Source organism: Gymnodraco acuticeps, unplaced genomic scaffold (genome assembly GCF_902827175.1).
Source record: "Gymnodraco acuticeps unplaced genomic scaffold, fGymAcu1.1, whole genome shotgun sequence".
NCBI classification, from domain to species: Eukaryota; Metazoa; Chordata; class Actinopteri; order Perciformes; family Bathydraconidae; genus Gymnodraco; species Gymnodraco acuticeps.
In genome coordinates this window covers 340,390-354,139 of record NW_022989766.1, presented here as the reverse complement: position 1 = coordinate 354,139, position 13,750 = coordinate 340,390, and the positions used below count along the sequence as shown (strand labels likewise).

Sequence of the window (13,750 nt, the reverse complement as noted above, 5' to 3'; positions counted from 1 at the left end):
ATTTATATTAAAGATGTAATTTTTACTTTTGAATACTTCAGTACAAAGGATGTATTGAATAATTTAAGTGATATATGTGTACACATATAAATCATTAGTCAAAACAGGGCTACATTTGATTTAATTAAAAGGTATAATATGTGGTAAACTGAAGAGCCGTTTGGGAGCCGAAAGAGCCGGCTCTTCTTGGTGAGCCGAGCCAAATGATCCGGCTCACCAAGAAGAGCCGGAATTCCCATCACTAGTGAACACCAAATCCTTGATAAAACCCACAGGAGAAAGCTACTTGATGCTAGCTGTTAGCTGTTAGCTAGTGAGTACGCTGTAAAAAATGCTGCTCCAAAAACAAGTTAAACAATAATGAAAACAAGCTGTTTTCACTTGAAATAAGTAAAAAGATCTGCCAATAGAACAAGTGAAAAATAGCTTGGTAACATTTCTTGAAATAAGAAGGGATATTTAGATAAATCAGATCGTGTGATTAGCTGGGAGAACTCATTTTGAACTATATTTGACCAGAATCATGAAATGTTGTGTTACAATATAAGCCGCAAATGCTCAAAGGTTTTCTGTTTTCTGATGTTAGTTGGTGATTTTCTAATAAATATGTAACAAAATCTGAGATACAACTCAAAATAAGATTCTTTGACTTAACAAGATGATGCATTGTCTAAAAACAAGAACCGATATCTCACTGCATTGTTACTGCCGAAGTTATTGTAGCGACCCTGCATAGGATGTCCAGGGTGTCACTCAGGCATCCCCCGTCTCTCTGCCAATCATAGAGCTGCACAGTGATGCTGGTTGAGGTGCGGGCCTGTGGTTGGGGGAGCGGAAGGGGGAGGGCGGGGAGTTGTGACGTAGACACTACTATAAATATATGTGTAGGGGTAGGAGTTAGGTTAGTGTGAAGTTGAATCCACAAGGGTACATTTACCTGTGATCATCTGTTGTCAAACAAGAGTTATTAAAGCCTAATAACGAGAAGCCTGTTTCCGACTCACCTTGTGAACGCTACATTGGTGTCAGAAGTGACTTTTCGAACGGAGGACGTCTATCCTGACGAGAGTTCGTAACTGCGTCACGGAGCTAGCCGGTAAGCTAGCGGAGATGGAAAAGTTCAGCAAGATGAGAGTGAAGCAGGAAAGTAGTGATGGAGAGGAAGATGGAGCATGCGGGTGGTCGAAGGACATGAGTGGGGAGTTCAGGAGTGCACGGGAGGCGAGAGAGCGCCTGAGATAGTCGGCGGTGAAGATGGCTAGAGACGCGGGAATGTGGCGGTCTTCAGCGGCATTTCGCGCCATTTCCAAGCTGGATGTAAACAATGGCGGCGCCCATCAACCAGTAGCAGCCGCCGCGTCCGTGAAAACACCCAAATACTCGGGTAAGGCAGACTGGGAGGCTTTCCATGCCCAATTTGAACTACTTGCACATGCCGGGGGGTGGTCAATAGAGACTAAAGCACTACAGCTAGCTTTGTGCCTCACAGACGAGGCTCTTTCATGTCTGCTACTACTTAGCCTTGAGGACCAACACAGCTATGAAGCGTTAGCGGGGGCTTTGAAGAGGCGGTTTGGACAGTGTTTCCCGCCAGAGCTGCTCCGGAACGAATTGAGTAACCGCTGTAGGAAGTCTGGAGAGACGCTGCGTGCGTTGGCTAACGACGTGGAGAGCCTGACGCGGCGGGGCATATGCACACATGCCACCCAGAGTGCAGAGTGAGCTGGCACGTGATCAATTCATCAGGGCTCTCCTCCCTGCGGACTTCAGGGTTGGGGCTGCAGCATCCACAGTCCCTGCAGGCGGCCTTGGAGATGGCTGTGGAGAGAGAGATTGTGTGGAGTGTAGCGGCGAGGAGCAACGGAGGGCCGGTACCACCGGCTGTGAGGAGCAGCAGAGAGGAGGAGAAGCCTGTATGGGTTACCGAAATGACTGAAAGTGTTCAAGTTTTATTAGAGGAGAAAATGAGGGAGATGGAAGCAGCTGTCAAGGCAGAGAGGGAACTGCGGCAGCAACAGGAGGCTAGACTCAAAGCGGAGCTGGCCTCTCTTGAGCGAGATCTCCAGGAGAGTAAAGAGAAGGAGAAACTTGTGGCCTCTCTGGAGAAGTGACTCCAAGAGGGCAAAGAGAGTGAAAGGAGCCTGGTGGAGGAGGGTGCCAAGAGGGAGGCGCAGTTTAAAGAGCTGCTCAGGAGCCTGGAAGCCGAGAAGGACAACCTGGAGGAGCGTCTGACGAATCAGCTGTCCCAGCTCAACGGCAGCATCGCAGACTATCAGCAGGAGGCGGCGGACAACCGGGACCACCTGGCCGAGCTGCAGCGGGAGGTGGAGCGGTTGGCAAGGGAGCGGGCCGAGTTGGAGGCTGAGGCACAGAGCGAGAGCAACCGGGCCGCCAGGCTGGAGGAGGACATGAGGCAAGCACAGAGAGAGAGAGCAGAAGCAGAGTCTGGTAAGCAGGAGGAGCTGCTGAGGGAGAAGCAGCTGGAGGTCCGGCAGCTGCAGAGGGACTGCATCAAGTACCAGGAAAGGATCAGCGAGATGGGTAGAGACGCTAAGGCGCTGCAGCAAGGTTACAACGAGCTCCAGAATAAGCTAGAACAATCCCAACTGGAGACTTTGAAAACTCTAGAAGACCTGAAAAGGACAGATGCAGAGTTGGATACCTGTAAATCTCAGCTGGATGAGTCCCAGAAGCAGGCAAGCGTAGCTATAGCGGAGAGGAGTACCATGGAGCAGAACGCCCAACACAGAGAGGCCTCGATGAAGGCAGAGGCGGAGCAGACCCTGGACTCTGTGAGGTTCAGACTCGGAGGCGAACTGAAGGAGATGGAGCTGAGACTGGACGAGGTGGACAGAAGCGGAACTATGACACCAGGACCAGAGGGCAGCATTTCCGGGCCGGGGAGCTGGTTTGGGTCTACAGCCCACAACGAAAGAAAGGCCGGTGCCCAAAACTGGACAGTCAGTGGGTTGGTCCCTGCAGAGTACTGGAGAGGGTGGGGGAAGTGGTCTACAGGGTGCAGCTGCCACCAAAGGGGAGAAAAGTGGTGCTCCACAGAGACAGATTGGCTCCATACAGAGGAGTCGCTTCCCCACAGACCCAAGGAACCTCGGGGCCCACAGCCGTCCCCTCGACATCCCCACTCAGGCCCCCCGGCGAACAGAGCAGCAGTCCCCCATCAGGGACTGAGAGTCCCCCCATTTTTTCGCCGCCTGGGCCAGATCCGGCAACCCCAGTCCCCCTGCCGAGAAGGCAGACACGACCCCCGGGTCGCTTCAGAGACTTTGTTTGGTAGAAAAGTTATAGTGAGACCCCTCAGTTCCTGTAGAGGGCAAGAATGCGCCCTGGTCTCACTGGAAGGGATGGTAGTCCACCCAGACCTTCCTAGTCAAAGTACAGTGTGTAGATGTAGTGTTGTGCTGTGTTTGTTTGTTCCTCGTGGGCGAGGAACTTTGTAGTGGGGGGGTAGTGTAGCGACCCTGCATAAGATGTCCAGGGTGTCACTCAGGCATCCCCCGTCTCTCTGCCAATCATAGAGCTGCACAGTGATGCTGGTTGAGGTGCGGGCCTGTGGTTGGGGGAGCGGACGGGGGAGGGCGGGGAGTTGTGACGTTGACACTGCTATAAATATATGTGTAGGGGTAGGAGTTAGGTTAGTGTGAGGTAGAACCCACAAAGTGTACATGTACCTGTGATCATCTGTTGTCAAACAAGAGTTATTAAAGCCTAATAACGAGAAGCCTGTTTCCGACTCACCTTGTGAACGGTACATTATTATGTCTTATATCAAGTGTAGAGACATATTCTGACTAGATATCAGACAAATATACTCGGCAAGATATCGAGTTTTTGTAGACGTCACAAAAACTGATGATTAGTTACCAAGTCGATGCAACAAATCTGAAAACGTGACGGTACTACAGTCAGGGTCGAGGGTAATGTAGTAAACTCACTAATGATGTGTCCTGGTTTCCCTCGTAAAGTTACAGCGTGCGAACACCAAATCCGTGATGAAACCTGCAGGAGAAAGCTATCTAATGCTAGCTATTAGCTATAAAAAAAGAAGCAAATATAGAATTTACCAGTACCAGGTCGATGCTAAATCTGAAAACGGGACGATACTACAGTTCACAAGATACCATCAGGGCCGAGCCAGTAACGATATAGTGTTTTTCCCTTTTAATGCTACATCGTGAACAACAAATCAAAGATAAAACCAGCAGGAGAAAGCTACTTAATGCTAGCTGTTAGCTGTTAGCAGCCTTAGCTAACAGAACCAGAATCTGCTTTATTTCCAAGATAGTTTACACATTCAATGAATTAGTTTTGGTGTATGATGCTGCATACCTGTACACAGTAAGAGGAATTAAATTGTACAAAAGAAGCACATATAGAAATGCAATGAAAACATTATAAAATTAAATGAAATATAAAAAAATGAACAACAAAAACGGAAATGTAATAAGAATAGGACCCTTATCATGATTTGGACACATTTAAGCCCTTTTAATTGTAGTTTTCTCTAATCTACTTGAAAAGATACAGTAGTTTAAGGCAGATGTTTACAAAGATATATCAAAAAGTGAATTATAACCTTCAGGAAGCAAACAGTATTAACAAATAACATATATTAAAGTCCACAGGATTTATTGTTATCGTTTTACTCTGGTATCAAATGCTACGTTTTCCCTGTTTATGTCACAAAACAACCAATGAAATTCTCTTAATTGGATGCAGTAGTCACCCAATGAGCATCCTATCCATCTTTACGTAAGCGCTAATTTAATTTACGGTGAACTAAATAAAGAATTTCAAATGTGTGTGTCTTCTCAGCTGCAAACAAGCACGTTCCTTATCCCATATGTGTGTGTGAGAGTATGTGGATATTTTTTCATGTGTGTGTTGGTTATAAGCCGCGATGTCAATAATAACCCGTGCCTGTGTGTTTATACAAATGCGGGTTTGTTTCCTTCCCTCTTCACATCCAATCCGTGTGTATATTACATCACACACAGCTCCCATTGATCCCTATAGATGTATTGATGTGATTTAGGTCAGAGTTCGCTATGACTAGGGTGGGGTTTGACCGACAGATTGCACAGAAAAACCGCGACTAAAATCCCCGTTGCTATCTTGATGGAAATCCTTCTCTACACCTCTCTATCCGGTGCACTAATGATCCGTTATGTATTTTTAATGTTGCTCTATCTAATGGACGCTGCTCTTAGCCTCTTATTGATCTGCCATCCCAGCATTATCAGCATGCACAACACAGTATGTTCATTTTCTTTTTGGCTCTTAAATACCAGAGCTGTGATGTCATCTAAGTATACTCAGCATACAAAACGTGTCCTTGCACAATTGTCATACCAGGTGTCTCATTAAATCCTGTGCCATACATGTGAGAAGGTTACCGTCGGCTTGCTGGAGTAATCTGATTTTAGAAATGTCACTTATACAATGGGGGTTTTCTATAATTAGGGGTGAGGGATTAGGGAAACACAGTTAACACAAAGGGGTGGGACCATGGGGAATTTATTGTGGATTAGAGTATAAGAAAACACTCACAATAGCTGCATTTTGTCTTAGAAATGCTGTTAAAGTAGGGAAATAAAATAAAAAAATACAGAAATTATTAAGTCATCCATCTTCTCCCGCTTATCCGTGGTCGGGTCGCGGAGGTAGCAGTTCCAGCAGAGAGCCCCAAACTTTATTTTCCCTGGCCACATCAACCAGCTCTGACTGGGGGATCCCAAGGCGCTCCCAGGCCAGCGAAGAGATATAATCCCTCCACCTGGTCCTAGGTCTACCCCTCGGTCTCTTCCCAGCTGGACGTGCCTGGAACACCTCCCTAGGGAGGCACCCAGGTGGCATCCTAACTAGGTGCCCGAACCACCTCAACTGGCTCCTTTCGACGCGAAGGAGGAGCGGTTCAACTCCGAGTCCCTCCCGGATGACCGAACTTCTCACCTTATCCCTAAGGGAGACACCAGCCACCCTGCGGAGAAAACCCATCTCGGCCGCTTGTATCCGCAATCTCGTTCTTTCGGTCATGACCCATCCTTCATGACCATAGGTGAGGGTAGGAACGAAAATGGCCCGGTAGAAAGAGTAGACTTTGCCTTCTGGCTCAGCTCCCTGTTCGTCACAACGGTGCGGTAAAGCGACTGCAGTACCGCTCCCGCTGCTCCGACTCTCCGGCCCATCTCACGCTCCATTGTTTTTGAGAACCTTAATTAAAAAAATTCTATATTTGTTTATTTGTCTTAAAATTAAGATCCTATCTATGATGCAATACAAATATTAGTTTTTTAATTATTTGATTGATTCGATTATGTCTTAGTGCCATATTATATAGATGTTATGCATTTAATACCAATTTAGTAAGGGTTTTGGATAATATTGCGAATTACTTTTGCCAGGATAATCATCGCAATAAATAATAAATAAATGATCAAATTAAGTAAAATAATTATGTTGCATGCAGGGATCAAATGAAAGACGGTTCTTTGTAGGATGAAATACTTTTAATTCAAAAGGAAATCTTTACACTGACAATAAAGCAATGTATCCACGCTTTAACAATCTAAAGATATGTGGTTGTACTCCTCCGTTGGTAAACTACTTGTAAAAACTCTCAGACGTATTTTGCACCTCAAGGAGAAACTGAAATCTCTCACCATGAAGCCAAATGAATAAATAAATAAATTACCATCAAGAAACAGCATCTTATATCAGAGCTGCACTTAAATGAAAGGTCCCCTATCACAGTGGTTCTCAAATGGGGGTACGCGGACCCCTGGGGGTACGTTGGGGTACTGCAGGGGGTACGTGAGATTTATTTTATGTTAATGAAAAATAAAAAAATGAATGCATTTAAACAAACTACTAATAGTAGATTAACTACTTTATTCAAAGGTTTACAGAATCTCTGGATAATAAAATGGAAAAATAAACGGGGCGCTCTCTTTTCCTCTCCCTCTCCTGACAGCCCGTCAGTCTCGTGCAGCTCGCTGAACCTGTAATGAGTGACCCGGCAGTAAAGAATACATATATTTATAACTAGTTTAGCTTGTTCCAGAGTAGATGTACAGCTAAGTGTGTTAGGTCTAACTCTTAGTGTATTTAATTGTGCTCCGCTCAACGGTCCGTCACAGCGTCGGAGCTGTGATCATGCAGAGCTGCGTGTTCTCAGTCAGCAGCAGCTGATCTGATCTCTGATCTCTCTCTCTCGCGTCCGGTTAGACTTCACTCGCGTTGATGTCCAAATCTATCAGATCTAGCTAGTTCTAGTTAATTATATGACTGCCTGCTTATCAAAGGACCTAACAATAAGCGTTGCTTGGCAACGGCTTGTGGCCGCAAAGCATAGGCCGCATATGCATTATGCATATGTTTATATGAGGGGTCAAAATCCCATGCTCATAAAATGCCAATTTTAGGAGAAGTAATGAAGTTTGAGCAGTGTGGGTTTTATATTAACAGAGTTACACATATTTCAAAACGCGAAGTGTAATAACTGCAGTTTGCCTCCCTGTCAGAACGACAAAGATCCTCAGTGAAGCACAAGCCCATGTTTCACTACATTGTAACTTATTAAAAAGATCAGTTAAATGCAGCTAATGTCGTCTCTGTGTTATTGCTTGATGTTAAAATTGGTTTGCCATGAATTTAGTGATGGATTGTAAACATTTGAAATGTAGCATTTAAGTGTTTCTCAGTTACAAGGTTGTTGTTTTAATGAATCAGACACTGATGGTGCAGCGCTGTACTGTACCTCTTTATATTGGCTTTTTTTCCTTAACAAATGGTTTTTGCGCTGATCGGGGGGTACGTGGCTGAATATTTGTTTCAAAGGGGGAACATGATTGAACAAAGTTTGAGAACCACTGAACTATCATACTGTTTCTCATCAATATATGATATGTCTCAGATATATACAAAACATGTCTCTGAAGTGTTTGGCTCGAAACACCAAACAGATCATTGCAGCATTACCCATAATCCCCTCTGTTTCAGCCCTGTTTCCAAAGTGCTGATTCTCTGTCTGTTAATTTAGAGCAGTGTTTCTCAAACTTTTTCATACCAAGGACCACTTAACCAATAAAAAAACACTCGCGGACCACCTAACTCCACAAATATCCAAAAACACATCGTTTATTTAAGTATCTTTAATAAAATTAAAACAATTAAGTAGTATCTCAAAATAATCACATAGTCACTTAAAATCATGTCTATGTTTATATCCAAAAACAGATATACGACGACAAAAGACTAAATCTAGCATTAGGTTCCATTGAATTACATTATGTTGCGTTCAAGCTCCACTCAGAAATTGTACTTTTAAATGTAGTTTTTGCCAAGAAACTTGAAATCATACAGTTCTTTAAGGGAATCTTTTTTAAGGCAGATATACAAACCTGATTTACCTGACCTGAAATCATGAAATAATATCGCAAATTAAGATAAATGTGGTCAAGATGGTGACCAAGGATCTTAAATTAATGAAAATACCTTGTCAAATCATAAAGTAGTATCTCAAAATAATGACTTATCTCAAAATAAGATGTTTCAAAAGAAAGTTTCTGAATGTTTTCAGATATTTAGTGACTATTTTGAAAACGTGTTTCATAATATTGATTGAAAACACACATGGGCCTCCATAAATGTGCTTATAGTTTATAAAAGTACATATTTGAACAGTTTTCATGCCTTAATATCATAAATACTTCCCATTTTAGTGTATTTCATAGTGATCTGATGTAGTACAGATTTCATGCCTTAACATCATAAATACTCCTTTGATACTTCCCATGTGAATGTTTCCTGGTGATCCGATGTGTTTCCTGGTGATCCGATGTATTTCCTGGTGATCCGATGTGTTTCCTGGTGATCCGATGTATTTCCTGGTGATCTGATGTATTTCCTCTCTGTGTTTTCTCTCCTCAGGTACATGAAGTACTTGTACCCGTTTGAGTGTGAGAGGAAGGGTCTCAGTTCTCCAGGTGAGCTTCAGGCTGCCATCGACAGCAACAGACGTGAAGGCCGGCGTCCGAGTTACAGCAGCAGCCTCTTCCGCTTCTCCCCCTCCCCGAGCACCGCGCCACACATCCTCTCTCCTCCCAAGATGCACCTGGGCAGCCTCGCCGCGCTCAACGGCATGCACGTCTCTCCCGGGACACGTTATGAAGAAAGGTAGGAGCCATGAAGCTGTGGATGTAGAAACGTCTAGCAGCTAAAGAGACGGAAATGTTAGCTTGTATGCACCATTTCTAATATAAAGAGTCTCAAATCAGTATTCAATGTTAAATAAACTGCAATAATCTGTATTTTTTTTGTTCAAATTTAAGTTAAAACCTTTGTTTTTGGACTGAAAAACGAAAAATGTGTCCTTTGTAAATCATCTGTATTAGCTTTTAACTGAACACAATTAAAGCTGAGGATCAATTCATTTATTTTTGTACACAAAACTAAACTTGTATCTGTTTAACATCATATTTAAGTCAATATTAAATGGAAAAACATCACATTTAATGACTTTTTAGAAACCTAAGTGGACATTTTAAACACTAAACAATTAGTCATGAAATCTAAATAACTAAACTAATGATGTATTGGGGTTTCCTTCTAAAATAACCTGCCTTAAATAACCTGTAAGTAAACAGCTCTCAGATATACGGACATGTTCAGAAACCCTCTCTACATCTGCGGAGGTTTCATTTATCTGGGTAAATATGTACGCCACATAATGAGGCCTCTCTGTACTGGTCAGAGTAAACCGGTGTTACAGATGTGCTGGGAGTGTTTGAAGGAGATCACTGCCCTCTGGTGGACAAACACGTGTATTAAAAAAACAGAAAAGGCTTTAGTTTTAAAGAGACATTAAATTAGAAAATGTGTTTTTTACTAGATCATTAAGTAAAGACGATATTAAAACACCAAATCTATCAAAACATTTTATATTTACATTATGAACAACACATTATTATTAAGTATTTAATGTCAAAAGAGCTGCAACATTTAATATTTCCTGTTTTTCTTTACTGTTTTTTTATCTGATTAAAGTACGTTTTTTTTACTGACTAACAATAATAATCCACTAAGTTTGTTGGGAGCATTTTTAAGTAGGAACTATTTTCCCTTCAAAACCATACCCCTCAAAGAACGAGCCTGTAGATATCACTACTTTCGGCGGAGTGACACGCTGGAAAGAAAGTAGTTCCTACTTGAAACTGCTCACAAAAAGGTCTCATGATTTCTGGAAAATATACAGTTGTTTTAAGTTTTGGCGCTTTGAGCACCATAATCAAAGTGTCATCTAACTCCAATATCTCCAACACTTCCACCAAAAAGCTATCTTCTGTAGTTTGATAAATTACACAGAAAATAAGTACGTTTTTGGTTTAAGGGTAAACAAAAAACCTCATCTGTTAGTCCTGGTTCACTCAGGTGTTGGTTTGACTAGTTGTGCGACAGAGGGCGTGATATCCACATAGATACGTTAAATATAACACTAAGAAACCATCTTGATTGATAACAACCTCTACAGGTAAAATAGAAGATACATATCTCTGATTTTGGCGTGTACTGTCCCTTTAATGATTTAAAAACACTTTTAAAAAAACTCTCTATCAGCATGATTAACAAGCATTTAAAGGCATTATATATATAGGCCCTGACGACAGACCAGAATACTCTTCATCCGAGCACCTGCTGTGTGTGTGTGTGTGTGTGTGTGTGTGTGTGTGTGTGTGTGTGTGTGTGTGTGTGTGTGTGTGTGTGTGTGTGTGTGTGTGTGTGTGTGTGTGTGTGTGTGTGTGTGTGTGTGTGTGTGTGTGTGTGTGTGTGTGTGTGTGTGTGTGTGTGTGGCAGCGTATGCAGGAATGTTGGTATGGGAGTGTGCTGTTACATTTGCGTATTACATTCTCGCAACATGTCATGCCTCTCCCCCACATCAGGGTGTGTGTGTGTGTGTGTGTGTGTGTGTGTGTGTAGTCCATCCAGGTGTTTTTAGAGTCCATGTTTTCCCCCCGGCTGCGGAGAGCCCTCACCTTTTCCCCTCCTCATTAATGATATGGTTCCCACACTTTATGAGCTTTGAAGCTGAGCGTTGATGACGGTCATTATGTATGCCGGACCCTCGTGGGATGGCCTGTGTTTTAATAATAATAATACATTTAACTTTTATAGCGCTTTTCCCAGTGCTCAAAGACGCTTGACACTAAATCAGAAAACAAACAGTAGTAGTCCTAAAGTGGGGAGTGTTTTACCCTCAGATTTATGGGGGTAAAAAGGACTGTTTGACTGAATGATGTGGGACTGCTTTTGCACACGTCACTCATCAGATCTGTTTAGTTTGTATTGAAAGTGAAGGAAGTTATTCTATGCTAGTGATGTAAGAAGTCCGTGCAACTCATTCATTGGGAGTATTTTAATTGTAGAGATATCGTCCTCGGACAATTTAAATTCAATTGTATGTGATGTAAAAAGTCAGGAAACAAAAAGGAACTCACCTCGTGGTAAACCTGAGAGAGAAAAAGCGTTTGAGCTCCATCCTGTTTCAGAAATCATCCTTGATGTGGTTTGGAACATGACATGGCGTTTCATCACGGCAGCATTTATCTGAGTTTCTCCTCATGAGCTCTCCTCTCTTTTAAAGCTACGGACCCAGAGTCATCACTTCAGTCACAGGAAGTGAAACAGAGCGGTCTGAGGCTACATTCTGTTTGGTATTTTGAGCAACACTTCATAGACATGTTTTCTATATATTTGTATCTGAGGCTCATAATATATGCCTACAAATGGTATAATAGGAGATCTTAAATGTACTCCCAGTTCACAAATTAAAGCATCCCTCCATGTTTCTCTCTCCTCAGAGGACCACCCCCCCCCCCAAGCTGGCGGGCAGAATTAATAAACAAATTCCAATACTTCTTATCTTATATTGTGCCTTACTATTTCTGCTCTATGTTATTTGTATTACTGTCTGTGTTATTGTGTCGCCCTGTTGGAGGAGCCTGTGACCTAACATGTTCATTGACATAACTAGCCTTGAATCCCCTCTCCTCCAGAAGACCACCTGCCCCCCTCCATGCTGGCGGGCAGAATTAATAAACAAATTCTAATCCTGATCTAATACTATTCTAATCATATCGCAATTATCAGTCAAAATAATCACAATTAGATATATCTCCAAATTAGGATTAATAAAGTACTTCTTATCTTATCTCATCTTGTTCTTCTCTCCTCTCTCCTCAGAGGACCACCTGCCCCCCTCCATGCTGGCGGGCCGCCCCTCCATGGCTCTGGCCCTCGGGCACCACCAGGTCTCCGGCCTGGCGAGAGCCGCCACTCTGGAGCAGCTGCGGGAGAAGCTGGAGCCGGGCGGGGGGGAGGGCCCGGAGAGGAAGATGGCCCGGCGCATGGCGGAGGAGCAGCAGCGCCTCATGCAGCAAGCCTTCCAACACAACCTGCTGGCCATGGCCTCTCAGATGCCCCTCAACATGCGCCTGGGAAACCCCAACATCACAGCCAGAGGTCAGTGAGGATTGGAGGGTCAACATGTGTTTTAATGTTAAAATGCAGCGTATCACTACGCCGAAAGGAGTGATATCTCCAGGCTAAAAACTTCTATTTTCTGCCGTTCATGCAGGTAGGGTGAACGTACGAGGAATTTGACCTGGTGATAAACCTGATTCTGATTGAGCACCATAATCATAGTGTCATCAGTGATCACCAGGCAAAGTGTGAGCAGGTCTGATCGGGGGCAAAGGCCTAGTCTCTTTTTATTTTATTATAAGTTTCTCATTATCTGAGATCCTTATGTTCAGGGGTGCACATAACTTTTTTGCCCTAATTCTCAAAGGAGCACCTGGAGATGTTGCTTGGTGCTCATCCTTAAATTGAAATAAATAAACCGGTCTTTATTTGTCAGACACACGGCACAGAACACACATGCAGAGGTGAACACAGAACACACATGCAGAGGTGAACACAGAACACACATGCAGAGGTGAACACAGAACACACATGTAGAGGTGAACACAGAACACACATGCAGAGGTGAACACAAGACAACATTAGCACGACCAGTAATCCTACAAGCTGTCATCACTACCCTCCTGACTGTTCTCCTCACTGTCTTCCTCTCTGTCAGACATGGTAGCTGATGATGTAGGCCTACTTCTTTCTCTCTGGTTGAGTCTGTGATTAGCTGCTTGCATCCACAAGTCAACAGCTGGGTTTGGGTCGAAAGTCCAGTTTTAAAAGGATATGTTTGGTTACTGTCCTATAGTATACATTGGAATGATTTCAAACCTGTTTATCCCAATAATTATAAAGGAGTGCCTTGAAATATGTGTTTACATAAATTGTGATCAAACCGTTTGAACTTAGACTAAAGTGAACTATCTAAACACTCAGAGTCCTTTACCTCACTGAGCTGTAGTTAACTTATCAGCCTCTCAGTCTGACTGGAGAGGACTCTCCCTCCACATTATTGTAGAAACATCTTCTTCTTCCGTTAGAGCAGCTAGCACCAGATGCTAATAACAACAGCGCCCTCCCTCTCTCCCACGCTCCCTCGCATTTTCGCTGTGAGCTGCGGGCGCCAGATAAGCCAACATCCCCCATTTTCATCACTTACAGCGCCCATCGTACAGGGCAAATGAAAAGTGTAACCGGGGTGAAAAGGGTGTTACATTTACTTAATTATGAATGTTGTTACATCAAGGCCGAAAATTAGGATGAG

At 43.4% G+C, this 13,750-nt stretch overlaps 1 protein-coding gene across 1 annotated transcript in view; it reads left to right on the top strand.

Moving 5' to 3' along the window:
- The window catches only part of LOC117546297 (AT-rich interactive domain-containing protein 3A-like), a 55,142-nt gene that overhangs the window by 37,165 nt on the left and 4,227 nt on the right, over positions 1-13,750 (top strand). The window contains 3 exon segments of the mRNA XM_034216487.1: positions 8,950-9,158; positions 11,817-11,860; positions 12,261-12,537. Coding sequence (XP_034072378.1) covers positions 8,950-9,158; positions 11,817-11,860; positions 12,261-12,537 — 530 coding nt within the window.